The sequence below is a fragment of the Pleurodeles waltl genome, chromosome 6 (genome assembly GCF_031143425.1).
Source record: "Pleurodeles waltl isolate 20211129_DDA chromosome 6, aPleWal1.hap1.20221129, whole genome shotgun sequence".
Classification (NCBI taxonomy): Eukaryota; Metazoa; Chordata; class Amphibia; order Caudata; family Salamandridae; genus Pleurodeles; species Pleurodeles waltl.
Genome location: NC_090445.1, coordinates 697668743 through 697696584, shown reverse-complemented (window position 1 = coordinate 697696584; position 27842 = coordinate 697668743). Strand labels below are relative to the sequence as shown.

General features: G+C 42.8%; 1 protein-coding gene across 2 annotated transcripts in view; it reads right to left on the bottom strand.

Annotated features, from left to right (window-relative positions):
* The window catches only part of LOC138300182 (deleted in malignant brain tumors 1 protein-like), a 618063-nt gene extending 596295 nt beyond the window's left edge, over positions 1 to 21768 (bottom strand). For both annotated transcript variants that reach the window (XM_069239160.1, XM_069239161.1), the window contains exon 1: positions 21688 to 21768. In XM_069239160.1, coding sequence (XP_069095261.1) covers positions 21688 to 21763 — 76 coding nt within the window. In that variant the 5' untranslated portion in view covers positions 21764 to 21768. The remainder of the gene's footprint in view (positions 1 to 21687) is intronic.
* Positions 21769 to 27842: the final 6074 nt, after the last annotated feature.

Genomic DNA, 27842 nt, shown 5'->3' with positions numbered 1-27842 from the left:
GTGGTACATTGGTAATGACCCCCATAGTCTGCCTGTTTCTTAAATAAGCTCCTGAAGCACTCCATGAGCCCTGAGAAATTTGTGAAAATTTTTACATAAAACTCACACAGTCCAATGAATGAAAGCAATTGATCTTTATCAGTTGGATGAGGTGCATTGACAATACCTTCTACAATATTGGGTTTTGGTTTCACCCCATCCTTTGAAAGAATATGACTAAGATACTCAATTTATTTCACTGCAAATGTACATTTATCCTTTTTGACGGTCACTCCATTCTCATCTAAGATCAACAATACTTTCCCCACACCCCTAGTGTGGGACTCTTTTGTATCCGTATACACAAGAATGTTGTATTGTAAAATAACCACATTGGGTATATTTTATTTTGCATCATTCTGGTCATAACTTTCTGAAGTACAGACACCACTGAGACCAGTCAAATTAGCATATTGCAGGACTGAAATGTACCATCAAGTGAACAAAAGCTGTTAAATGATGAGACTGTTCGTCCAGACTACCTGATGGTATGTCTCACGAAGATCCAATTTCAAAAACCCTTTGGAATGGCTCACCTCTGTAATCAGATCATCAATGTGTGGCAAAGGATAGTTCTCCATCCAGATCACATTATTGAGAGCTCTCAGGTCCACGCATAAACATAAATCACCTGATTTTTCTTTGCTAAGATGAGAAGTGACAACCATAACATGGCATCAACTTGTTCAATGATTCCATCATCCTTCATAGTTTTTAACGTTTGTGTCAACTCACTTCTTATGCTATGAGGAACATTGCAGAGTCTATGCCTCACAGAAGTCACTCCTCACTCCTTCTTTGACCTTAATAGTCTGTACAAATTATTTTATTTGACCAATCTTATTCTGAAATACTCTATTAAGTGTGCCCCTCCATTGCAATTTATCAGTTACTGCATTTATTAGTGAAACAGGACACTTTTGACTTGGCTTGATTATCATGCCAAATTCAGCTTGACGCCACCATCCTAACACATGTATGCCTTTATAGGCTACATATGCTTTTCCTTGTTTAGTTTTGCTCTCAAATATTAAGTCTCCCCAAAAATACCCCACTAGATCTATTCTACTGCCCTCAAAACCTGTAGTCACAACATCTGTGGGTAACAATACTTAGTGTGACCAACATTCTCTATACTTGTCAATTGATATGATTGTTATCCTTGCACCTAAGTCAATAGGAAGAGGCATTGTAATGCCCTCAATTTTTACAGTACCAATGGATCCCCATATTTTTCTCATTCTGCACAGTATTAATTTTTACACAGTCCACTGACAATACTAACTCCTCTACTCTTTTCTCAACATCTTCATAGTCATCACTCTCACATTAGTCCTGAACATTCTTAATAGGAATGTGTTTGTCTCCCCTGCATACCTTTATAAAATGACCCACTTTTTTGCATTTCCAGCATTTCTGTGCAATCACTGGACAGTTTCCATAATTTGACAAGTGTGTGGTTGATGCATATCGAAAACATGACAATTTAGTTGAGGGGTGACCAGTTGAACCTCTACCACTAATCTTCACAACAGAGATATGCGGATTGTCAGCTTCCAATTGTTTTGCATCCTGTTGTGAACGCTCTATACTTTTGGCTATATCTATTGTTTCATCCAACAATGAGTTCTTGCATGATAACAATTTTTGTTGTATCAGTTTTAAATTACATCTGCAGACATTTTGATCCCAAATCAATCGCAAAGTGAACCCCTCAAACTCAAAATAACTAGCCAATATATTTAAAGCAGTCACATATGAGTCAATAGATTCATTGGGACCCTGCACCTGAGTGAAAAATGTATGTCTGTGTACTACTAGATTTAAATTCCCTTCAAAAGATCCACTTATTTGTTTTACTGCAATTAGGAATTCATCCATATCATCACTGTTGAGACCAGTATATTCTAACAAGTTGCCAGAAACGTTCTGACCCTCAATTCCTAAGTAACAGTACAGCAAATTCCTTTTCCTATCCACTTTAAATTTCAACCCATCAATAGCGCCCAAATATGCTTTAAATGACCTGAACCACAAATGCCATTTTACTGGTGGTTCACCAGGTTCCTTTAGAAAAGTACTAGGTGGGGTGACTGTGTGCATCATGTTGGCTAGAGTATAAAACAACACAGCTAGACAATAAATATCTAGTAATTAACACCTTACAAAAATATGGGTAAATGTATGTGCTACTAAATACATGTCATGCTACATAGAAGTGGATACAATACTATTAAAAATGTGTTAAATGCTGAATGAGTTGCTGAGATATCATGCCAATTGCTGTCGACAGGATCAGAATGCTGAAGAGAATATCAAACTTGAGGATTTAGCATGCCAGTTGCTGTTGACACCATAAGAATACATTTTGCAATGATATAGCATGCCAACCGCTGTTGCCACCACGTGGTAATATTGCTGCTTTCTAGCATGCCAATCACTGTTTGGCATCTCTGTTGACTCATGCAGCTCCATAAAAATAATTTTTGCGACAAAAAAAGTAGCAATCGTTGACAAAGCCTTGTAATAATGCTGCTCTATAGCGTGCCAATAGCTGTTGACAGAAATGGCATGCGATACCTCGTGATCCTCAAGAAGCCTCAGAGTGCGCTGCACATGTACTGGCTGACACTCTGGCAGCCGCCGGAAAAAGTAACTGGAACCAAGCTTTACTTTCATTAAAGTCGACCAGCAACAAACAGTGCAACCCTTGATATCAGTTTTACGACCGGTAATCCTCCTTTCTTTTACTGTGGGCCAATACTCACTCACAGTTAATTCATGGGGCTTACAGCTTCACATGTTGAGGAGTTCATGGAACTCTTTGTAGTAAACATTGAGCCAATACTCACTCACAGCTCATGCAGCTTAATGCGCTGTGACTAACAATGAAAATGACAAAATCCCTGCTGCAGACAACAGCAAAACATACAGGCCTTTTAAACTTTGCCTCAAACAAGGGGCACAGCTCATATCATCTCTGGGCCCCCAAACACAGGCAACACAGTACCTTGCATTGATAATAAGTTGAAGCTTATTCAAAATAATTCTGCTCCAGATCCCAACCTGTCTCTAAATTGTGAAGACATGATATCCAGCCAATTACATGATTTTCACTTATATTTATTGATACGAGTTAGGAACAATATGTTATTAGTATGAATGGCCCAGGAGATCTGCACCAACTGATTTCTTATGAATTGCAATTTAGGAATAGCAAATGGGTTACTTTGTACAAATGGGCCTCAGTTCAGTGATCACTCCTCCTTGGCCAACATTTTACTTGAAATGGTACATCGATCACTGGTGAACTAGCCAGTAGGAGGAAGGCTTCCAGGGCCTATTACTGCAAAGTTCCTGAATATTAGAGACAGAGATTGGAGACTTGGATGGTCATTGGATAAATGGACTTTACAGTAGGAAGGCTTTGGGGTGATGAACTTTACATAGTCTTTAGCATGAATCAGTGTTAGAGGACCAGAAAGTCAAATAAGCCATGCTTTTTACATCCATGCTCCCCATTGAGTATGTTGGAGTGTGTCTTTTAAAATTTTTATTATATCATGAAAAGCTTGCAATATATTGTGTGATGAACCTGCATAGAAAATGTGTTAATATAATAAATAATGCACACGTTTGAAATGTGCCCAAGGGGAGTGCCTACCAATGTATGTGAAGATTCATGAAACGTATTAATGATGAATTCATTATGTACTAATGTTTTGAATTTGTATTAGCATATCATAATTAGAGTCATGTATTAGGAGTTCTAATTAAAATAGAAGGCCTTAGCTTAGCGAGGGTCTGGGCCTAACTGCCTGGTCTCGTATTAAACTGCATTTTCTAAATGTGTAATGTGCTGTTTTCATGAAAGACACAAAGCTGTACTTTTCCAGAAGTTATGTGTGTGTAGCCATAGTACATTCTTTCTCATGGGACTCGACTTGCTCAAGGAGACATTCTTGCCAAATGCAACAGTGTAATTCTCAACAGGTGCAAGGCTGCCTGGAGTAGAGGAAAACAATAGAACCACTGACTGGAGCGTAAAGTGTAACTTTTCTTATCTGACATTCTAACCGATAAAGACGTCAATAACATGGACCAATCAGCGACATGAGAACTGTGGTTTGTGGAAAATTCTAGTAAAGTGCGTGGAGAATAATTGGACAGAGATAACGATGCACCAAGTATTATCCAATGAGGAATTAAGAGCAAATTAGGCAGTTTTGATTTAACTGCACATCCCAAGGAGAAGGGGGCCCATTTTTCTTTTGAGACTTTGCCCGTTTGTTCATCCTGATACTCTAAATCATCCTCTACCTGTTTCTTACCTGTTATTTACTTCACCTCCATATGAGAGAAGAGTCCTATTTCTTAGCTATGCTACATTGAGAGTCTGCCCGTCTTATCTCTGCTGATGATGAATCGACTGATGTCCTGAGGACGAAGACTAACGCTGTTTGCTGATCTGTTGGACTGCTAACTATCTGATATTGTAATTGTCTGTTTGCCTTTTCTTTCTAGGTATCAACTGCTATTTTACATAGTTAGATGTTTTCTAAATTCGTGTTTGCTAAAATGTTTTGCATGAAGCCCAACATGCTGATGCTAATTCGAGGTTAGTCAAGGAGTTCACAAATATCTGACGCAAATAGACAAATGACTGAGTTCTTGCTTTGTTGAATCATGTACTACTGAGACTTTGCTAAGTTGCTTCATTTTAATGCTGTGTCTGAATGCTGAATAATATTCTCTATGGATTGATTAATTGCGTTCTAATTGAAAATCTGAAGAGTTACTAATGAGATTGATTACTAATGAGATTAACGGAGATGATATTAGATTGTAATAAATAGGGAAATAAATATCCTAACACTTAACTAAACTGGCTTGGTTATTCAGGACTGAAAAGTCATGGTGTGTTCAACATTATTGATTCATATTAAATGTTATTGATTAACTGTTGATTAGTTACTGTGATTATTGATTGGGTTATTGATCTATTGGTCTGGAAAGCCAAAAAGATACCTTGTACTGGAAAGTCCCCGAACGTGGTCCAAAGGTTCATCGACCTAGGCATGTCTCCTTGTAAGTTTACTTACCAAGGCTCTGACGCGCTATCAGTTTTTGGTAGCAGTGCGGATGGTTTGGCCCTTTGGGGCCCCAGGGCGAGGGACTACGGTTTGATAGAGTTGGTGATTCGAAAGGACCGGTAGGAATTGATGAACTGATGGGTGTGGTTTGGAAGTAAGCAAGGTGTATCGGAAAATTGGGTTTTGGGAAAATTGTCCTTTTTTGATTATGCAAATTGGAGAGATGATGTGCCCCTAAGTGCCAAATGACTTTCCCGGAATCTCGGAGCTTGCTGAAGGGAGTTTGAGTATGTTCTTGGCGTTCTAGTGATAGTGTGGATGAAGTAGGGTTGGTGCTTGCACAGCTTATGCATATCGCAGGTGAATTGTGAAGTTTGTGAGAATTTAGGCCAGATGGTGATGTTTTAGTAGGAGTGTGCGTACTCCGCAGTGTGAGAGTAGGGTAGTCAGCGAACTTCATGTGAGTGTGGCGCTTTGTGCTCAAAAATTGTCCACGTGGTTGTTGATGATGTACGGGCCCTGTGTGGTCTAAGACTCCAGTGTATATTGATAAGTGTATGAGACACTTGGTTTATGTTGTAATTTGTACGGTTTAATATGTCGATGGTGAAATCGACGAGTCGAGTATGAGCCAAAAGTGAGTGAATGAAAACTTCGATGGAGATTTGGTGAGTTCTAAAGTGCGCTAGAACAATAATCCATTGACAAGTCGAGAGTAAAATTTAGCTTGGAAGTGCGGGATCTGAGAAGGAGAGAGTAGCGGCCGAGGCTAAGCGAAATCTCTGTAAAGTTCTGAAGCGATTGTGTTACCTCTTCCTGTAGTAAACCGGCAAATTTGAGTTTTTATTGGTGCTCGCAATATATTGCATTAGTTTGTGTGTGAATTGAGAGTGGGAAGACAAGCCGTAAGACTTTGTCAGCCGCAGTGTGTGTGAGTGTGACGCCATTAGAGCTGCACTGGGATAGGTTGGTTAGTGAGAAGGGTCACGCATGGATTGGCACCCGTCCGTGAGAGGCAATTGGTTGGGAATGTAGGCGAAGAGAGCTCTGGGAATTAAAGTCAATTCCTGATTCGAGTGTAAATAAAATAAAAGACGCAAAATGACATTTTTCAAGGCTTTAAAGAGCGCTTTGAGGGGAGACGTATATATTACCGTGAGTGTAGGGGAAGTTACACCGCCAGAGGATACACCGGCTTATGCTGTAATGGAGGAAAAGGGTGTCGCACCATGTCTTTGGCTAAAGCAATGGTGCAAAGCGACAGAGAAAGAAGGGTGTTTGGCATTTCCGGAGCACGGAACGTTCAATTTGAGGGTTTTGGAAAATTTGCGGAGGGTGCTAAATGAGCTAAAGCTACCTCCGAGACCAGCGCAGTTTGAGGCATTAGCAATTTGGGAACTGATGGCAATACGACAACAGCAACAAAAATTTGAGAGGAGAATGAGGAAAGCAGAAAGATACTAGCGGAGGCTAGGTGCGACAGTGCACAGAGAGTTTGGAGGAGAGAAACAATAGATGGGGTCAGGCTGTTTCCAGCAATAGCTCAAGAAAGTGAAGACAAAAGGGGGAAAGCTACTTGTAAGTCTGACAAAAGTCCTTTCAAAGACAAAGAGGTTTGATGATGAGTTCCTTAATCAGTTGCTGAATGACCGACCACCACCATATGCGAAAGATGACAATAGACCTAGTACTAGTTTTGTCCTGCAGGTTCGATTCAAGACAAGGTGGCAACAAGCCTGATACAGGTTAGTCCTGTCTCAGCACCAGTTCCGGTGCAGAGTAGTTTTAGCGTGTCTACTGCCCAAGGTATGCAGTCACAGGTGCAACCACCACAGGTTCAGAGACTTTACCCTGATGTTCCAATCTTAGAGACTACAACGAAGCTGATGGTGCCAACAGAGACGGCATATTTGAGACCAAAGTTGATTCAGACTGATCCTACTCCACCCTTACTGCCCCAAGTACAGCAACAAATGATTCCAAATTATACTTCGGTCACAGGACAGCAGTCAGCCATGGCACCAATTATGAACCAGAACATGGGAGTTAATACCCCACAGGTTTTGGGAAACAGACAGACGCCAGCTGCCTTATTCTTGCCCATACAGTTGGTCCACCAGTACCGTTGTATGCGCAGGCGAAGCCTAGTGTATGCGATCAAGGGATAGTGACTCAAAAGATGACAAGAGGAGGGTTCGTATGGAGCTCTCAAGGAATGACTTCAGTGGAACCGACATTTGAAGGATCTAGGTCTTTGTTATACTTCAGTCCGATTGGGGCTCCTCCAGAGGCCATGAGACAGACAGGTTCGAGACTGCAGATCACAAGTGTGAATATACCGCAGACACCTTTAGCGCAGGCTGGGAATATCTCCTTACAAGGGTTAACAGCACAACAGTTGAACGACTGGTTAGACAAGCTTAATACTCCACAGACTACTCCTGCAGCAGCAGGGAGAATGGAAGGAGAAGAGTACCTGAATTTTGTGAGGTTGGGCATGGAGGCCAATGAACTTGTTGAAGGGAGCATGGAAGTGAACAGGTTAGAGTCATACATGGAAGCAGAATTGAGATACTTGTGTCCAAAAATAACAAAAGAAGTGAGCAGGGTGCAACAGAGGTTGGCGAATTTGGCAGATAACTACGGAATAGATTTAGAAAATACCAAACATCTGAAGAGAAGTTATAGGTTACACTTTGAGCCTAAGGATTTCGAACACATGAGGTCTACTGGGATGAAGGCACACCTTAAAGAGATTCTGCAGAGTGCACAAGTTTGGGGAGCCTTAGAGAAGTGGGAAGGCAGATGAACGAAGAAAAGAGATAAGAGGAAAAGTGATTACATAGAACAGTCAGCAAAAGCCTTACCAGATACCGGTGCGGTAAAGATGCTACCAATGAGAGAGACTGCCGGAGGGGTTCTTGAGCATGTGCCGTGGACTAGAGGTGATATTCTGTCATTTACGAATGACTTTCCCAGGCTGAGGGAGAATCCAATAGAATGGTATCAGCAGACGGACAGGTTTGTGAAGCTTGCTAAATGCCTCTGGGAAGACCTGAACACTCTCTTTGAGATCGTAGTCCCAGCTGATTTGAGGCTTGAGTGCAAGAGGGGTGTGGATTGGCCGACCAAGGAACTGGCAAGGGACAGAATCACAGGAGCACTGTCTCCTGAGGTGATGAAATATTACTATAAGGTGATTGAGTTTCTGAAATCGAGGGTTTCACCGAAGAATATTGATTGGCAAAAGATTGATCAGACGGCTCAGGAAGCCAAGGAGTCGATACATGCCTATTATGAGAGGTTGTTGAAGGCATTCAAGCACTACAGTGGTATAGAGGTTCTTGAGGCGAAGGACAGGAATCACCTTGTGTTTCGATTTGTTGAAGGGTTGAGACCTGAGATTAGCCAAATGATTAAGAGTCACTTGATTTGCTGACAAGCGAAGACGATTGATGAGGTGTTGCAGTATGCAAAGTACTGTAGTGACGAGATTGAGTTGAAGCAGAGAAAGTTGAAGGAGAAAGCGATGGTGATGCAAATTAAGGCAGCACAGTCAGGGATGCAGGGAGGTTGCCTACAGCAGACGGTGCAACAGCCGCAAGGAAACAGGATGTTTCAGGGGCAAGTGAGAGGCAGAGGTCACTGAGGTTTTGTGAACAGAAGTCCAGATTTGAACACTGTAGTGCTTCAAAATGATGTGCAGGGGATGTATAAGATGTTGCCTTGTCATGCTTGCGGGATCGTTGGACATTGGAAACAGGAGTGCCCGATGATGGTGCAGGAGGGTGTTGTTCAACAAACAAATGATATCAGTGCATTTCAAAATGTGAAGGGAACGAGGCTGAGAGGTCCTAATCCGAACTTTCAGAATAACATGAATCAGATGCAGGGTTTTCAACCCATGCAGCAGGTGCAGATGCCACGTATCAGCCGATGCAGTTAGAACAAATGCAACAGCAGGTTCCCATGGTACCTAGACAGCAAATGCAAGTTCCTTTAGCGCCAATGGAACAGCAACCAGTGATGTTTCCTCAACAGGTCACAGGTCAAAGAATGAGTCAAAATAACACAGTGCAACAATTCCCATTGCGTGGCGAGAATGGAATAAAAGATGAATGGTCGGATGAGAGTTCAGATAGCGAGGAGTGTAGGCTTGCAGCGTCCTTAGAGGTAGATCAGAAAGGGCCCTATGTTCAGGGAAAGGTAATGGGTCACAAAGTTTCATTCTTGGTCGACACAGGAGCTACACGCTCTACAGTCAGAAGTGCAGAGGTTCCGAAACCGCCTCTTTCGGGACGTACAGTTAAGGTAGTGGGAGTAGCGAACCAACTCTTGAATAACCCAATCACAGATCCGGTTCAGGTTGAGCTTGGCACCTTTCAGGGATTGCACGGATTTGTGGTTTGCGATTCAAGTCCTGTGTCCCTATTGTGAAGAGATTTACTGTGCAAGACAAGGTGTTTAATCACCTGTTCAAATGAGGGAATTGAGGTTCAGACAAACAGTGATGATGAAGGAGAAGAGGAGCAAGTTCCAGAGCCTGAAACCGAGACTACAGACGAGGATTACCCTCTGATTAACTTTGTCCCAATGTTCACAGTGGCTGATCTCCCGGCAGACTTGCAGGGAACAGTCGAAGAGAAGGTTTGGGACTTAACAGGGAAAGAAGTAGGGCTGATAAAAGGAGTAGAGCCAGTTAAGGTCAGTGTGAGACCGAATGCTATGTTCCCCTGGGTACCGCAGTATCATATGGCACAAGATGTCCTTACAAAGGTTGCGCAATTAATTGCAGATTTTGTGAAACAAGGAGTCTTGAAGGAAGTGATGAGCAGTCAATGTAATTCATCAATAATGGGACTGAGGAAGCCTTGTGGGAAGGTTTGGATTGTCCAAGATTTGTGAAAGATCAATGACATAGTGGTGAAATGCTGCCCAGTGGTGCAGAATGGTTCACAGTAATTGATTTGTCCCAAGCATTCTTTTCTGTGCCTCTTCATGAGGACAGCCAATTTCTCTTCAGTTTTAAATTTCTGGATAAGGTTCACAGTTGGTGTCGAATTCCTCAAGGGTTTTCGGAATCACCTTCCATATTCAATCAGATACTGAAGAAGGATTTGGAGCCATTGGAATTGCCTTTTCAATCAACTCTAGTGCAGTACATTAATGATCTGTTGATTGCTTCTAAGACAAGGGATGAGTGCAAGTATGATTCGATTGCCTTACTGACTCACTTGGGAAACAATGGACACAAGGTGTCCCCAAAGAAATTGCACTATTGCCAGAAAGAGGTGAAGTACTTGGGTCATCAAATTGAGAAAGGGTCAAGGAAGTTATCCAGGGAAAGAGTAACTGCACTGTTACAGATGAATCCCCCAACAACACGGAGAGATGTTAGTATGTTTCTAGGAATGGTGGGTTACTGTCGTCAATGGATCCCTAATTTCTCAGTCATCTCCAAGCCATTGGAGAGACTGACAGTCAAAGAAGGGCCAGATGTCTTAGTGCTGAAAGAAAAAGAAATGAAAGCGTTTACTGAGTTAAGGGAGAGCAAGTGCAGGGCTCCAACTTTAGGTATGCCTGATTACACAAAGCCTTTTGTTGTGTTTTGTCATGAATGTGATGCTTGTTCTTTGTCTGTCCTGACAGAGGTCCATGGAGGTGTTAACCGACCAGTAGCATATTTTTCAGCTACTTTGGACCCAGTTGCAGCAGCCTTACCGGATTGTCTGTGTGCAGTAGCAGCAGTTGGACAAAGCCTCACTCAGTGTGAGGGAATAGTGATGGGACATCCCCTAACAGTCATGGTTCCTCACTCAGTTGAAATACTGTTGACTCGTACTAAAACGCAGCACATGACAAATGTAAGATTGACAAAATATGAAATGATTATACTGGGGTCACCAAATGTAACATTGAAAAGATGTACAGTGTTGAACCCGGCAACTTTGCTTCCAAATGAAAACACAGAGGTTGAAAATGTTGAAGATGTAGAACATGATTGTCTTGAGGTAACAGAAATGTGCACCAAACCGAGGCCTGAAATTAAAGATACCCAATTGGATGAAAATTACCAAATTATCTTTGTTGATGGCTCATGTTTGAGAGACTCAGTAGGAGTGCTGAGAGGCGGATATGCTGTATGCACGATTTCTGGCATCCTAGAAGCGTCTTGGCTTCAAGGAATATATTCTGCTCAAGTAGCTGAACTGGTTGCTCTTACTAGAGCTTGCCATTCTTCTGCCCAGTTGAGAGTGACTATCTATACTGATAGCCGATACGGATTCGGAATTGTCCATGATTTTCGCCAACTATGGTCACAGAGGGGTTTCTTGACCTCTTCAGGTTCGTCAGTGAAAAATGGTGAGAGAATTAAGGAGTTGTTGCACGCGATTCAGTTACCTCATGAAATTGCCGTGGTAAAATGCAGTGCTCACCTGAAGTCACAAGACTTTGTTTCAATGGGAAATGGATATGCATATCAAGTCGCAAGGTTTTGTGCATTGAACTGTATATCGTTTAAAGATCAGTGGGAACTGTTACCTGAAACAGAAAATGAGACATGCCCAGGTTACGCCTTAAGGGTGATTGACACGTTAGAAGAGTTGAGATTGTTGCTGGGTTGTATCAGCAAAGATGAGAAGCATTTTTGGGTCAGGAAGCAATGTGTACAAAGACCAGATGACTTATGGGTTTCAGATGAAGGGAAATGGTCCTGCTGAACAGTCTTTTGTCACAATTTGCGAGGTTTTACCATGGTCAAGCACAAATAGGGAGGGGTGCCATGATCAGGTTGTTCAAGATTGACTGGTTTAACCTGAAGTTCAGACAAGCTGCAGAAGTAATTTGCCATAGGTGTATCATCTGTCAACTGATGAATGCGGGGAAAGGGACAATGGTGAATTTGAGCCACATTGGGAGAGCTGCAGGTCCATTTAGCAGAATACAATTGGATTTTATTGAGATGCCTGTGTGTGGAGGCTTGAGGTATGTGTTGGTGATTGTGTGTATCTTTAGTCTTTGGATTGAAGCGTACCTTACACGCAGGAATGACAGCCTCACAGTAGCGAAGCTGCTGCTTAGGGAATTGATACCATGTTTGGGTTTCCGATCTCTTTAGAATCAGATAGGGGAAGTCACTTCAACAACGAGGTGGTTCAGCTATTGTGTGCAGCATTGAACATTGAACAGAAGTTTCATTGTAGTTATCGCCCCAAAGCATCAGGACTGGTGGAGGAGATGAATGGTACCCTGAAGTCGAGGATGGCGAAAAAGCGTGCAGCCACGAATTTGAAATGGCCCAATGCGTTACCTTTGGTGCTAATGTCAATGAGAAATACACCAAAGAAGAAAACAGGACTGTCTCCTCATGTGATTCTCATGGGCTGAGCTATGAGATTGCCCAGAGTGCCTGCGAATGCTCTTGTGAATATCACAGATGATATGGTGTTGGACTACTGCAAGGGTCTGGCTGATGGGGTCCGCTCTTTTTCTAACCAGGTGGAAGCTACCACCCTGCCACTGATAAATGATCCAGGACATAACCGGAAAGCTGGTGACTGGGTTGTCATCAAGGAACACGTAAGGAAGATGTGTTTGGAGCCACGTTGGAAGGGGCCATACCAAGTGATACTAACGACTACTACTGCTGTGAAGTGTGCAGGAATTCCGAACTGGATCCACGCCAGTCACACAAAGAAGGTGACGTGTCCAACTGATGAGGAAGTGGAGTTGTTGAAAGTACCAACAACAGAAAAGGAAGTCTCAGGGCTGGAGAGTGATCGAAGGGGAACTGAGACAGAAGGAGAGCCCGTTGAGGATGGCTTGGTCACTCCAGTAAGAGACGAAGGAGAATAGATCCTGAGGGGTGACGGTGAGCCTATCTCAACTGAGGCAACAGGAGAGCCTAATCAGAGGGAGGTTCTCCCAAAAGCAGACGATTATGGAAATGAGCTAGAGCACCTGACAGACCCAGAAGGCACAGGAGTTGAGGCTGAAGAGAGTCAGAGTGCCCAAACTCCTCCTGAGCAGATTGCAGGTCCATCACGAGAAAACACTATAGAGCCAGAGGAGGGCGAAGGGTTACCACGAGAGAGATCAAAGACCAGAGAAATACTGAAAGGAGACAAGTGGCCAGAATTACAAGTGAAGAAGGGAGAAGTGGTTGTTGAAGATGCAGTAGAGGAAGAAGTTGATACAACAAGGACAGAAGATCTAAGTGAAGGAGAGTTGCAAGGTGATCGCAAGTTGAAGAGAAAGAGAGTAGCGAACAGAAGGTACGCAGGTCCTGAATGGGCGTATGCAACGACAGCTGAATGGCAACAAGAGTTCTAGGCATTTTGCTTTGATCGAGAAGTTCCAGGTCAATACTTTGGCATCTGAGTCTATCTGAAGTAGACTGAATTGGTATCAAGATCGAATTAAAGTTGAGAAAAAATATTGAGAAAAGAGACTGAGAATTTACCGGATGAGACTTTGAAAACCTGAATTGACTTTTGAAAAACTGATTGTGACAAGCTGCTAACCTGAATTGACAAAGATCCTGGGAGTGCAAATGCAAGCTGTATATAATTACTGAAGGAAGACTTTCGCTTGTTTAACTTTGTTGTGGGAAAAAAAAAAAAAAAGAAGAAGATTTTTTTCTAACCATCCTCTGTTGTTGTTTGAATGAACCATCCTTCACTTTCTGATTCTTTACAGATCATGGCTAACACTAGTCAGGATAATAGAGGGGGTAGGCGTTGTAAATATTTGGGTGTTGGGTTAGGCGTTGTGTGTGTGATATTCATTATGGTTGTGGTTGTTGATATGACACTAATGAATAAGAGTGTGACTAACAACGCTACAATTCCTGAAACTATCACTGCACTAACAGCTTGGGAGAGGTTTGAGCAGGATACGAGATATTTGCATGAGGGAACTAACAAAAAGGGGAACTCTCCACTAATGTTTTCTATCGCTTGCTGAGTGAGTATGTTGACACAATGGATGCGAAAGATTGCTTTGTGTGTGCACAGATTCCTGTTTCAGTACAAGAGGGGGTTACCTATCACAGTCTGCCACTAACGTATGGGATAAGTTGTAGTCTGCTACTAACAAGATTCTATAACCAGGAGGAGATTCAATACTTTTATTCGAATTATGATCTTGTGTTTTCTTATGTACATATAATAGAGGATTTGAGTGAGGTAGCTAAATACTATAGTATAAGGTTAGTTAAAGGCTTCTTTGAGTCGACATTGACGATTAGCACATCTTATGCAGTACCCCAATAACTTGACATGCTTGCTTACACCTGTAGAGAAAAGCTTTCTAGATCACACAGAAGATAGAAGAAGGGCCTTAAAGGGCAAGTTAGAAAAAGGATTGCAGCAGCAGGTTTTTGCTAGTAGTGAAGGGTATGGTGCAATTAGAGTACAAGGGAAGCTAGCTTTAGGTGCATTACATGTAGGGAAGCTTTGCATATCTAGGCCAAAGTCATATTATGACAATGTGTTTGTGGGAATGAGTGAATGTAAGCATGTGTTTTTGTTTCGGAGTAAATGGACGTTCATGTTAAATGGACAGGATCCTGCAATCCCAGGGATCTATTATACATGTGGACTTAATGATTATTACCGTCTTCCAAAGGGATGGTATGGGACATGTTATCTGGGGATAGTTTTCCCAATGATATATTAACTTGACTATTTGAAAAGGTTTCCAAATTACATCGTACTAGGCAGAAGAGAAAAACTGCTGCTGGTGTAGTAGGAGGCATATTTGGGCCGATAATTCCTTCAGTGGGAGTTATCTTAAACTCCATAAAGATTTGAAAGTTGTCTACTATTGTGGATAACATGCTGACAAATTTTTCAGGGGCTATACTCCTGATGGATACTGAACTTGCTGCGGAGAGGGCCATGACTGTTCAAAACAGGCTTGCTTTAGACATTCTTTTATCGAAAAATGGCAGAGTTTGTAAGATGCTCAATGAGCGTCATTGTTGTGCCTACATACCAGATAATAGTAATGAGATTAGAAGTATGCTTACTAACTTGACTAAGGATAGTATGGATTTGAAGGAATTGAAAGAACCAGGTGTTTGGGAAAAGGCTGGAAAGGGATTTGCTTCAGTGGGAAATTGGCTTAGTAACATTTGGCATGGGATATTGTCAAAAATTGTACAGGGGATATTGATTGTTCTAGCTTGTTTATTTGGATTATGGGTGGCATGTAAAATTAGTAAGAGAATAAAATTAAAAATGATGAAAAATAATAAGAAGAGGGAAGAAAAACAAAGGGAAAAATTGTATAGGGCAAAATCAAAGGGGAAGCCAAGAAGGGAAAAGATTGAGTTGAGAGAATTTTAAATGTAGAATTTCTCGGAGAACGATTGTGTGATGACAAAAGTCATCAGAGGAGGGATTGTTGAAGCGTGTCTTTTAAAATTGATATTAACATGAAAAGCTTGCAATATATTGTGTGATGAAGCTCCATAGAAAATGTGTCAACATAGAAAATAATGCACATGTTTGAAATGTGCCCACGGGGAGTGACTACCAATGTATACGAAGATTAATGAAACTTATTAATGATGAATTAATTATGTACTAATGTTTTGAATTTGTATTAGCATTTCATAATTAGAGTCATGTATTAGGAGTTTGCTTATTAAATTAGAAGGCCTTAGCTTAGCGAGGGTCTGGGCCTAGCTGCCTGGTCTCGTATTAAAAAACATTTTCTAAACGTGTAATGTGCTATTTTCATGAAGGACACGAAGCTGTACTTTTCCAGAAGTTATGTGTGTAGCCGTAGTACATTCTTTCTCATGGGACTCGACTTGCTCAAGGAGACTTTCTTGCCGAATGCAACAGTGTAATTCTCAACAGGTGCAAGGCTGCCTGGAATAGAGGAAAACAGTGGAACCACTGACTGGAGCATAAAGTGTAACTTTTCTTACCTGACATTCAAACCAAAGAAGAACTCTATAACAAGGACCAATCAGCGACATGAGAACTGTGGTTTGTGGAAAATTCTAGTAAAGTGTGTGGAGAATTATTGGAGATAACGATGCACTAAGTATTATCCAATGAGGAATTAAGAGCAAATTAGGCAGTTTTGATTTAACCGCACATCCCAAGGAGAAGGGGGCCCATTTTTCTTTTGAGACTTTGCCGTTTGTTCGTCCTGATACTCTAAATCATCCTTTACCAGTTTCTTACCTGATATTTACTTCTCTTCCATATGAGGGAGGAGTCCTATTCCTTAGCTATGCTACATTGAGACTCTGCCCGTCTTATCTCTGCTGATGATGAATCGACTGATGTCCTGAGGACGAAGCCTAACGCTGTTTGCTGATCTGTTGGACTGGTAAGTATCTGATTCAGAAAATTGTAATTGTCTGTTTGCCTTTTCTTTCTAGGTACCAACTGCTATTTTGACAGAGGCCATAGTTAGATGTTTTCTAAATTCGTGTTTGCTAAAATGTTTTGCATGAAGCCCAACATGCTGATGCTAATTCGAGGTTAGTCAAGGAGTTCACAAATATCTGACGCAAATAGACAAATGACTGAGTTCTTGCTTTGTTGAATCATGTACTACTGAGACTTTGCTAAGTTGCTTCATTTTAATGCTGTGTTTGAATGCTGAATAATATTCTCTATGGATTGATTAATTACGTTCTAATTGAAAATCTGAAGACTTACTAATGAGATTGATTACTAATGAGATTAACGGAGGTGATATAAGATTGTAATAAATAGGGAAATTAATATCCTAACACTTAACTAAACTGGCGTGGTTATTCAGGACTGAAAAGTCATGGTGTGTTCAACCTAATTGATTCATATTAAATGTTATTGATTAACTGTTGATTAGTTACTGTGATTATTGATTGGGTTATTGATCTATTGGTCTGGAATGTCAAAAAGATACCTTGTACTGGGAAGTCCCAGAACGTGGTCCAAAGGTTCAGAGGTGTGTCTCCTTGTAAGTTTAATTACCAAGGCTCTGACGCGCTATCAAGTACAAGGGAAGGACGCTTCTTCATCACTGTGTGACAGGAGTTTGCAGACTGTCACATGTCGAGTAATGGTATTATGTGGAAGGCGCTACGGATAGGGGGCGGAGAGGCAGAGATGTAAACACTGCAGAAGAGACTCAGTGACTGGAGTGTAACATGATAATTAAGACTGCATGCTAGCAATTAGATGGTTAACCGTGGACTTCTATTGATGTGCCGAGGTCAATATCTGCACAAAAGTAAATTTTGTTGGGATTGTATTGCCTGCCTCGCTGAACTTGATATAAAAAATGTAGTAATAATAGATTATACTAGTGGCATCCTAGGTCATTCTTATCGGTTGATAAATGAGATTGAGGAATGTCATGTTTTCTGCAATAGAAAGTCGGGCTGATGCACGTAACAAGTCATGTAGTGCTCCTAATTAGTACACTTAGGGGGTCATTCCAAGCTTGGCGGGCGGCGGGAGCCGCCCGCCAAGCGGAAACCGCCAGAAAACCGTACCGCGGTCAAAAGACCGCGGCGGTCATTCTGGGTTTCCCGCTGGGCTGGCGGGCGACCGCCAAAAGGCCGCCCGCCAGCCCAGCGGTAAACACCCTTCCACGAGGAAGCCGGCTCCAAATGGAGCCGGCGGAGTGGAAGGGGTGCGACGGGTGCAGTAGCACCCGTCGCGTATTTCAGTGTCTGCTAAGCAGACACTGAAATTCTAAGTGGGGCCCTCTTATGGGGGCCCCTGCAGTGCCCATGCCATTGGCATGGGCACTGCAGGGGCCCCCAGGGGCCCCACGACACCCCATACCGCCATCCTGTTCCTGGCGGCCGAAACCGCCAGGAACAGGATGGCGGTATGGGGGTCGGAATCCCCATGGCGGTGCAGCAAGCTGCGCCGCCATGGAGGATTCCCCTGGGCAGCGGAAAGTCGGCGGTACACCGCCGACTTTCCGTTTCTGGCCGCGGCTGTACCGGCGCGGTCAGAATGCCCAAAGGAGTACCGCCAGCCTGTTGGCGGTGCTCCCGCGGACCCCGGCAATCACCCCCTTAATTGAAAATCTGAAGACTTACTAATGAGATTGATTACTAATGAGATTAACGGAGGTGATATTAGATTGTAATAAATAGGGAAATAAATATCCTAACACTTAACTAAACTGGCGTGGTTATTCAGGACTGAAAAGTCATGGTGTGTTCAACCTAATTGATTCATATTAAATGTTATTGATTAACTGTTGATTAGTTACTGTGATTATTGATTGGGTTATTGATCTATTGGTCTGGAATGTCAAAAAGATACCTTGTACTGGGAAGTCCCCGAACGTGGTCCAAAGGTTCAGAGGTGTGTCTCCTTGTAAGTTTACTTACCAAGGCTCTGACGCGCTATCAAGTACAAGGGAAGGACGCTTCTTCATCACTGTGTGACAGGAGTTTGCAGACTGTCACATGTCGAGTAATGGTATTATGTGGAAGGCGCTACGGATAGGGGGCGGAGAGGCAGAGTTGTAAACACTGCAGAAGAGACTCGGTGACTGGAGTGTAACATGATAATTAAGACTGCATGCTAGCAATTAGATGGTTAACCGTGGACTTCTATTGATGTGCCGAGGTCAATATCTGCACAAAAGTAAATTTTGTTGGGATTGTATTGCCTGCCTCGCTGAACTTGATATAAAAAATGTAGTAATAATAGATTATACTAGTGGCATCCTAGGTCATTCTTATCGGTTGATAAATGAGATTGAGGAATGTCATGTTTTCTGCAATAGAAAGTCGGGCTGATGCACGTAACAAGTCATGTAGTGCTCCTAATTAGTACACTTAGGGGGTGATTCTAACTCTGGCGGGTGGCCAGAGTTCCCCCCTCCAGAATACCGCACCGCTGTCAGAAGACCGCTGCGGTTATTCTGGGTTTCCCACTGAGCTGGCGGGCGACCGCCAAAAGGCCGCACGCCAGCCCAGTGGGAAACACCCTTCCCACGAGGAAGCCGGCTCCGAATGGAGCCGGCGGAGTGGGAAGGTGCAACGGGTGCAGTTGCACCTGTCGCGAATTTCAGTGTCTGCAAAGCAGACACTGAAATTCTTTGTGGGGCCCTCTTACGGGGGCCCCTGCAGTGCCCATGCCATTGGCATGGGCACTGCAGGGGCCCCCTTGGGCCCCACGACACCCCATACCGCCATCCTGTTCCTGGCGGGCGAACCGCCAGGAACAGGATGGCGGTATGGGGTGTCAGAATCCCCATGGCGGCGCAGCAAGCTGCGCCGCCATGGACGATTCAATAGGGCAGCGGAAAACCGGCGGGAGACCGCCGGTTTTCCTCTTCTGACCGCGGCCAAACCGCCGCGGTCAGAATGCCCTGCGGGGCACCGCCAGCCTGTTGGCGGTGCTCCCGCCGACCCTGGCCCCGGCGGTCCTTGACCTCCGGGGTCAGAATGACCCCCTTAATCTGTTTTTCGTTAGGAAAATGTAATCACGTTGTGGGGTACTTGCTGTGATTGTTAGGGGCAGGGTAGTGTGGAAGGGCTTCGCTCCTCTGTTGCACCAAACAATACACACAGGCTGATGGCAAGTGACTGGGGCGGGGGGGGTAAGCTAGGTACCAAATTCGTGCATATGAGGCCATGGTGGCAGGAGTAGGAGTGGGGGCAACGTGTCTCTCGTGTTTCCAATGTGGGTGTTGAGGTGGAATCTAAATATGCTAAATCACAATGCAAGGGCCGGAAAGAGCGGTGACGTCTCCAAAATGGCACTGAATAAACAAAGCCATGGTACAGAAAAGCCACCTCTTGTGTCATAGATATGCAGCGTTCGCCCGGGATGTGGCATTCATAGCAACTACTCCTCACATTTTACTTGCCCTTGGGGAGTGTTTATACTGATACATAAAGTCACCATTGCGTGAGCTAAAGATGGTGTGACACCACCTGACTAACCTGGAAATTTGGTGAAAGTCTCAGTAGGTGCGTTACGGAAGAAGACATCATTCTTGGCTGAGGTCACAGCATTTAGAGAACCCCTTTAGGACCATCGCTGAGAGGGAGGGTTCTTCACAGTTACTCCACACAGATATGCAAAGGGCGAATGCTCTGACTGGATTTCAGCCAGATTGTTGAGGACACCGGCATTACAGGGAAAATGAATCAGCAGAGGAAGTTAGACACTAAGAAAGGCGACATTTTTCACAAATTTCACTGCCCACTACGAAAACTATCCTCTACAGAGAAAAACGCACTATGAAAACATCTTGAGCAGAATGCCCTTCCGTGGCGCGAGGGAGAGGAAAGTACATTTCCTGACCGCGGGAAAATATTGAAAATGCATTTGGAGAGTGTTGAGGATCTAGGGCCCATGGTCCTGAAGGGCTGAGGTATGAGTTTTATAAGGCACCCAAGAATTTACTGGAACCACACCTTTTACTTGTGGATGAAAAAAACACTGGTGAAACGCTAATTACTGAGCAGGGGTACACCAAGAAGGTGTTAATTATTCTATTACTGAAACTCGATCAACGTAGATCATACGTCAAACTTCCAGCTCTAATAAATGTAACCTGGAAAATCCTGGCTAATTTTCAATTTGCCTACTCCGACTGATGCCACTTCTGTGATTACAGGAAGGGGTGACATTTACTCGCTCGCACCGCCCAAACGCCGGCCTTGGGTCAGAGCATGGGAGTGAGAGTGGAGCAGACTTCACACTGCTGCTCTAGAAAGTCTACAAGCACGACACTGTTCATGCTACACCCCTTATCTGTGTGTGGAAATGCTTGCAGTGATGTTGCCGGTGCAGTCACTGTTCTCTGTTAACGAAGCTGGCAATGTCGCTGCCCATGCTGCACTGCACCGTGTTTGTGTGTTCAAGCGTGCTTGTATGTGCCTACTCACGCCGATCCTTTTCTCAGGCGAGGGACAGTGCGATTCTGTTGCCGATGCTGCACATGATTTTTTTGGCGGAAGATGACACAGTTATATCTATAAAGCACAGTTCTCTATGTAATGGACATGTAATGAATGCTGCCGATACTGCGCATTTATTTTCTCTGTGTTATGAAAACGTGCACCTCGTCTGCCTGTGCTGGATTTATTCATTGTTACAATAGATCTTTTTGGTGGCCATGTTATTCATATTCTGGTGTTTGAAGAAGGTTTACATAGCATAGCATTGTCTGCTACGAGTGTGCAGGTTTCACGATGGTGTTGCAGATATCTAGACCTGTTTTATTTTCCCACATGTACGACATATATACTGCCTATTTGGCAAAGACACATGTTTGTTTGCATATAATAACTATACAAAAACAATATCAATAATACTCGCATTGGGTACTATATGCGTGAGGAGAGATAGCTGAGAGGTGCTGATGCTCTACCTGCTACAGCAAGTTAGACTCGAGCTACTAATTTCCGTGAAATGTTTGTTCTGGTCCAAGTGGCCTCTTTTGTGCTTCTACAGATATTATAAATAGTCTGTGTTTGGAATGCTCTTACTCTTTCTCTCTCCCCCCATCGACTCTCACTCTCTTGCTGTATCATCTGTTAGACGTGCGTTGGTGTACTCACCTGCCCATTGCAGAAGGCCGGCACTCACGAGCACGCACATAAAAGTCCACTGGTAACCCATTTTCCTTCCACTCATGCACCTCGGCTAGAATTGATAAATGAACTCTGCAGCTAGCTATATAGGTTTCGGTGAAGGTGTGCCCACCAACTTGATCTCGCCTCTCATTCTCAGCATTGTAGTGGTGAAAGACAGTATGACTCTTTTCATCGGAAGTAAACCCCCAGGGCATGGCCCTTTCGTAGCTGAAGCCGATAAGTCTCGGTTTACAGGCCACTGAACTGCTATTTCCAGGACTGACAATCCTAACTGCTCATCATTTACCTAAAACAATGCTGCACAAGAGTACCTCCACCTGGCTCTATGACACAAAACCCTAGCACTCATGTAGAAGCGTCTGGTCACAAGGGCTGTGCGCAGCAGATAATGCATTGGATACACCTCACGCTTTGGAGTCCGCATCGCACCATGAAGCATACAGAACATTACATAGCAGAGTCTCAGCACACAGAGACTCCATTGAGCTGACGGCGCATGGAGTTTAGATCACACCTTGGAGACATCTTTACACATATCAGTAATGTTGTGGACATGGCTTGTTAGAACATATCACACTATGATGCATGATCTGTGCAGGTATCTGTGTCTTTCACTCCATTGAGCCCAAATCACGCTAAGATCTAGAACATTTCTTCTCAAGCTATTTCAGAAAAGTACCATTTCAGAGATAATTTTCCGTTAAAACCCATTTCAGATTGAAAAGTCAGAATTTGCTTTTTCTTGCACATATATGGACATAGCAATGACAAAAGCTTGAAAACGTTTGCTTGGCTGATGTTTGCTTGGCTGTGGTGGGACATGTGGCAATATGTGTGCCATCCACACAGCCAATAACATTGGCAAACTGTGCCACCCTATAAAAATTGAGTTTTGTTTGCTGCAATGTTTGGAAGGTATTTGGAAAATGGATGTATTGGTTCAGCTTACCAACCATTACACCAGGAACTTGTGCAGGAACTTTGATCATGTGTTCTGTGACACCCCTCAGGCAACTGCTATGACTGACTGGTGACTCCCTGGCCCAAGGAGATGTAGGCAACACAATACCTGCACATTGGGAGGTATGGCGTTGCTCCTCTATGTAGAAGCCAGTAGCTGGCATTGTATATCAGCTATCAGCTCAAGCATGACCTGATTAGTCAGTCTGTAACTGTCTATTATCTTCTCCTCTGTCGGGTTGAAGAGGGTGACCCTCAGTCTAAATATCCTTGTCTGTCTCCTCCTCCTCCTGTCCCTCAGAGCCTGAATCTGCATCCTCTTTGCTAGGATGTATAATGCCACCATTGTGAAAGAGCCAAATGCGTTTTGGATGCATTTTGAACATGGTTACCACATGCATCAAGTCAGTGGTAAATGTATTTTTTAACAGGCCATTTGTTTCCTAATCACAAAAGGAAATCCTTAGTGCATGCCGTCATGATTCGCAAATATGAAATCGCTATTAGCGATTCCCTATTTTAGCGATTTCCAAAATGCGATTCTTACAGTATAGGAATCACATTTTGCAATCGTGTTTTGGCATTCATACATACTGAGTGCAGATTTTACATTTCTTAATGGCCCGAAATAGCAATTCAGTTTGCTAAGTAATGCAAAAAACATCCGGGCCTTGGTGCTTACTTCCTGTCTCTGATTCTATGTTTGGAATGGGGTGACCAAGGGGCTTTGTGTACTCCTCCTAGACAGCCACACACAAGGGGAGCTTAGGTGTGATCTGATGGGCCTTGATGGGGCGTCCTGGGCAGAATGGGAGGGAGAAGTCGGGCACAGCCTCACTTACACCTGAATAGGATGTGTCCTGTCCACAAACAAAGGGCTGCATAACCCCTTGTATTGAGTATGGAGCCAGGGCAAGAAGGTCAGGGACTCTGAATTGGGGACAACTTCAAAGACATGTCTTTGAAGTCTCCCCCACTTCAAAGGCTCAACTAGGTATAAGTATTGAACCTTAGACAACACCACCTCAATATACTTCTGGGCCTGTGGATATTCTGGCAGAATAAATACTTCTGTGCTGCTGTGGGCCTGCCACTCTGCTGGACTACTGGTTGCTAGGCTCCTGCTTTGCTGTGCTGAACTGTGGCTGCTGCCCACTTGCCTGTGAGTGAAAAGGACTGGACGTGAATCTCTCCAATCCAGAACCCAGAGTGACATCAAGGGCTATTTGTCTGGCCTTCTAATCTGAAGTCTCAGGGACATAAAAGACGTGCAACCACCCTGCTCCTACACCGGGACTCTGCCATCTGTCAATCTGTCCTCTCCAGTAGGGCCAGCCCAGACTTGGACTCTTGGAGGTGGGACTAAGGTGCTTGCACCAGCAGAACCAATGCATCCTCTGCTGCGGGAGCAGAATCGATACATCACTGTTGTTGCATGGGGAAAAATAGACATGTTGCTTTTACTGCTTGGGTCAGAACCGGTGCAACCTGACTTGCATTGCCACTGTATTTCACATCTTGAAACCAACACATCACCTTCAATGCTGCCACTTTTCTTGGCACAAGGTCTTTACATCCCTTTTAACTGCAGCCTCAACAATGATGCTGAGACTCCACAACTCAGCCCCAGCATGCATCGGAATTGATGCATTGCCTTGACAGAACAATGCATCCTAGGCACCAGCCTTTGATTCGCAAGCTCCAGCACCTGGCTCCTCAACTCTTCAGGAACTCACACCCAGCCTCTCTGCATCACAGAACCAATGCATTCCCTGCTGTTGCATGGTTCAAAACAGATGCAACACTCAGCAACCCGGATTTAAGGTACTTTGGTTCAGCTGGCCCAACTGGATTCCCGTAGCTGGCCCTCACTCCATCGCAGTCAGCCTGAACTTTTGATTTTGTCCTGTTCCGGGAGATCAGATAACCCCAATTGGTTCTTCTTACTTATAAGTGCTATTTTACAGTTTATTCTTTAAAAATTCACAACTCAAGTTCCACTTATTGGATTTTTGTTGTTTTCATCTTGTATTATTTGTTAAAGTTAGGTCTATTTTTCTAACATAAATACTTTACTCGTTGCCTTCTAGTTAAGCCTGACTGCTCTGTGCCAAGCTACCAGAGGGTGAGCATAGGTTACTTTGGGATTTGCTTGTGCCTTACCCTGACAAGAATTGTGGTTGCTGCTTGACCGGGCCCACACCCTGGTCAACTAACAACCCAATTTCTCATACATAAGGCCATTACGATCTCCTTAGGGTATCATGGGATGGTAATAAGGCGGATGAGATATCTGTCACATTTGTGATGGAGTATTCCCCTCCACCAAGACCTAAATCAGGCCCATAGTGTTTGTAATTTGGTTAATAGCCCCCAGTACCCACAGCCAGTAATTGACCCATGGTTTGGTATATTTTTGCTGCGGACCAAACATGCATCATTTGTTAACAAACATTCTAGTGAATAAACACTGAGTGTGCAAAATTCTGTATATTTTTAACTCTACCTGAGAATTCGAGTTGAGGGCTAGAATATATTTGTTCCATCCCAAGTTCATGATTACCCATAATGCCACGTAATTCTGGAGAACTATTTTCAACAAATGTATTTGGTGGATAGTGACTTATAGTGGGAAGCCAAAATATTTGTGAAATTCAGTAGATCATAACAAATGCCCTCGCTTACATTTAATCAGTTTCTCCAATTAAAATTACAGCTCACAAGTGTATTGTCCAAGACTGGAAATGTCTAAAAACTACACCTTGAAAAACTCAAGAAAGAAGCTTTGTATTATGTTGATATTTTAGATGTCACAAACCTTGGTATTTGGAGCCAAGTTCACCCAGCACCTGAAAACCCACAAACCCTAGAAATTTCTGAACACTAGACACATGGAGGAGTCTCAACTTGTACGAATGCCACCACTTTTTATCACCCGGAAGGGCCTGCACAAGTTACAAATTGGTTAAAAGTATTCCCTCATATTTGTGTCATGGAAAGCTCTAGAAATTATTGTTAACAGTAATACTTCAACCACCCAGTGCTCTTGCACTTTTTCTAATAAAGTACTTGGCATATGTGGGTGGGCCAGTTGCAAATTATATTAAAGGGTCAAATCTTTGACCACGTGAAGCCAATATAGTGTAATTGTGGTCTTTTCATGGTCACTAATTTAGTATATTCCTGCCCGAGCATTAGGACAATGTGCACATAGAGGTATATTTTTTATCAGTGTGAAAAGTTTAGATGGTAGGACTTTTGCCCTTTGTCTGAAGTCACAGAAAATTGAACATATTGTGATTTTATTTTAGCAATACTTTGAAATTTGCAGGGAATTCTGGATAATAAAGCATGTCATTCCTTTCAACTTCACTGCACTACTACAGTGAGCTTTTCTTTCCCATAGTTTTTTTTTTTTAAACATGGGATCCCAAACTTTTGTTCAAGTGGGAGAGCTAACAAATTAAAGGGGAGAGCTTGTGCAAGAGCCGGGGCTTGAAAATATTTAACAGGGAACTCTACACCAATTCTTTAACATGTGGAAGCCTTGACATTAGTACATCAGCTGATAGCACTGCATTGAGAAGTACTTTATTTAAACATGAACCATGAGTAAACTAGGAGGCAAAGCAATTTCATGTGAACCCTGTATATGTGGCCCAGGTTATTATAGAACAATATTATAGTCTACTAAATCAAACATAGGTTTTTGTACAACTGATATTTTTGAACTCACATACTTGAAAGTGCTTTTTGCGCAATAATGAAGAAACTTTATTTTTGCTAAAATAAAATATTTGCCTAAGATCACACAATTTAAGTGGGGAAGCCACGATTTAGAGAAGTTTATTGGTGTCTCTTTGTACAAATCAGGAAGTAAATGGGTATCTATTTGACTTTCCTTATGTTAAAACTTTCCCTTTACCTCTTTGTGCACTTTTCTGCAGTTTTTATATAGCACGAACACTACCCAAAGGAATTGGAGCAATTTACATGTGCACCAGTTACATTACACAAGGTCACCATTTATTGATTAGGCATGGGGAGAGTAAGTGATTTGCCCAGAATCACAAAAGGTTAAGTTTACTCTGAGACTCCAATCTGATTCCGCTGTTCCAAAGTCAACAACACTGGTTATATCACAACATCCAGGGTACATGAGGGGAAGCAGGCAGAAGCAACATGAATGCTTGCCTCGTTTTGGGCATGAGGTTCCAAAAGGAACTTGAGCTAAGCCAGAACCTTCAGGCTCGAGCTTTCAGTGGCTCGCCTACCTATAATGTTTTGTAAACATTTAATTATACCACTAGAAGCTACTATTCTTAGTTTAACCACCCAATAAACACATATATATTTTTAAAACTGAGTACAGGTAAACATTTGATCGTCAAGAGAAAGGAAAGAAAATGGATATAAATGTGTGTGTATATATATATATATATACACCACCAGAACATTTTCTTTCCCTTATCATGACGGTCGTTTACCTGTATTCAAATTGAAATATTGCTATTTATCTTGAGGTTATCTCCTTTTTGTCAGTATTGTATATTTCTGTTTACTTTTTGTCAGTCTCTTTGTAAAGAACCCTGATGCCTGTTGGGCCTTGCTAATGTTACACAGAACTACAAAAATAAAAACATGCACTTTTTTTAGATCAAACAAATCATTCACATTTTTTATACTGATGGAGCATTGAATTCTACATTACTACATCGCCTGAAAGCTTTACTTAGTTCGTCTGTTAGAAAGGTTCTGAATTTAAGATTTGGTTTTCAGTGATCTAATAGAATATTTCCCTATGTGTTTAACAGTACCCCATTCTCTTAATTGAAATGTTTTTTTTTCTAAAAACTTAAAGACGGAGAGAATGTATAAGTATTTGCATGACATTGCAGCACAGTTGGGTATTTCATATTATGACGCTCCGAACATCTCCACTGCGGATCAGAGTCTGATTCAGTTTTGGAGAGTTATGCTGTCAGTATCATGCAGGTGTAAGTTCTTCTTCACTGTGACTTTTAGTGAATGGGTGAGACTTGAGTGCTATACCACATTCCTCATTTGATATAGATGCCTGTTACCCAGCAAATGATGGGTGTTGTAGTTAACCGATAATAGCAAGTGCTATTGGATTAAAGTATGACTGATTTTGTCTA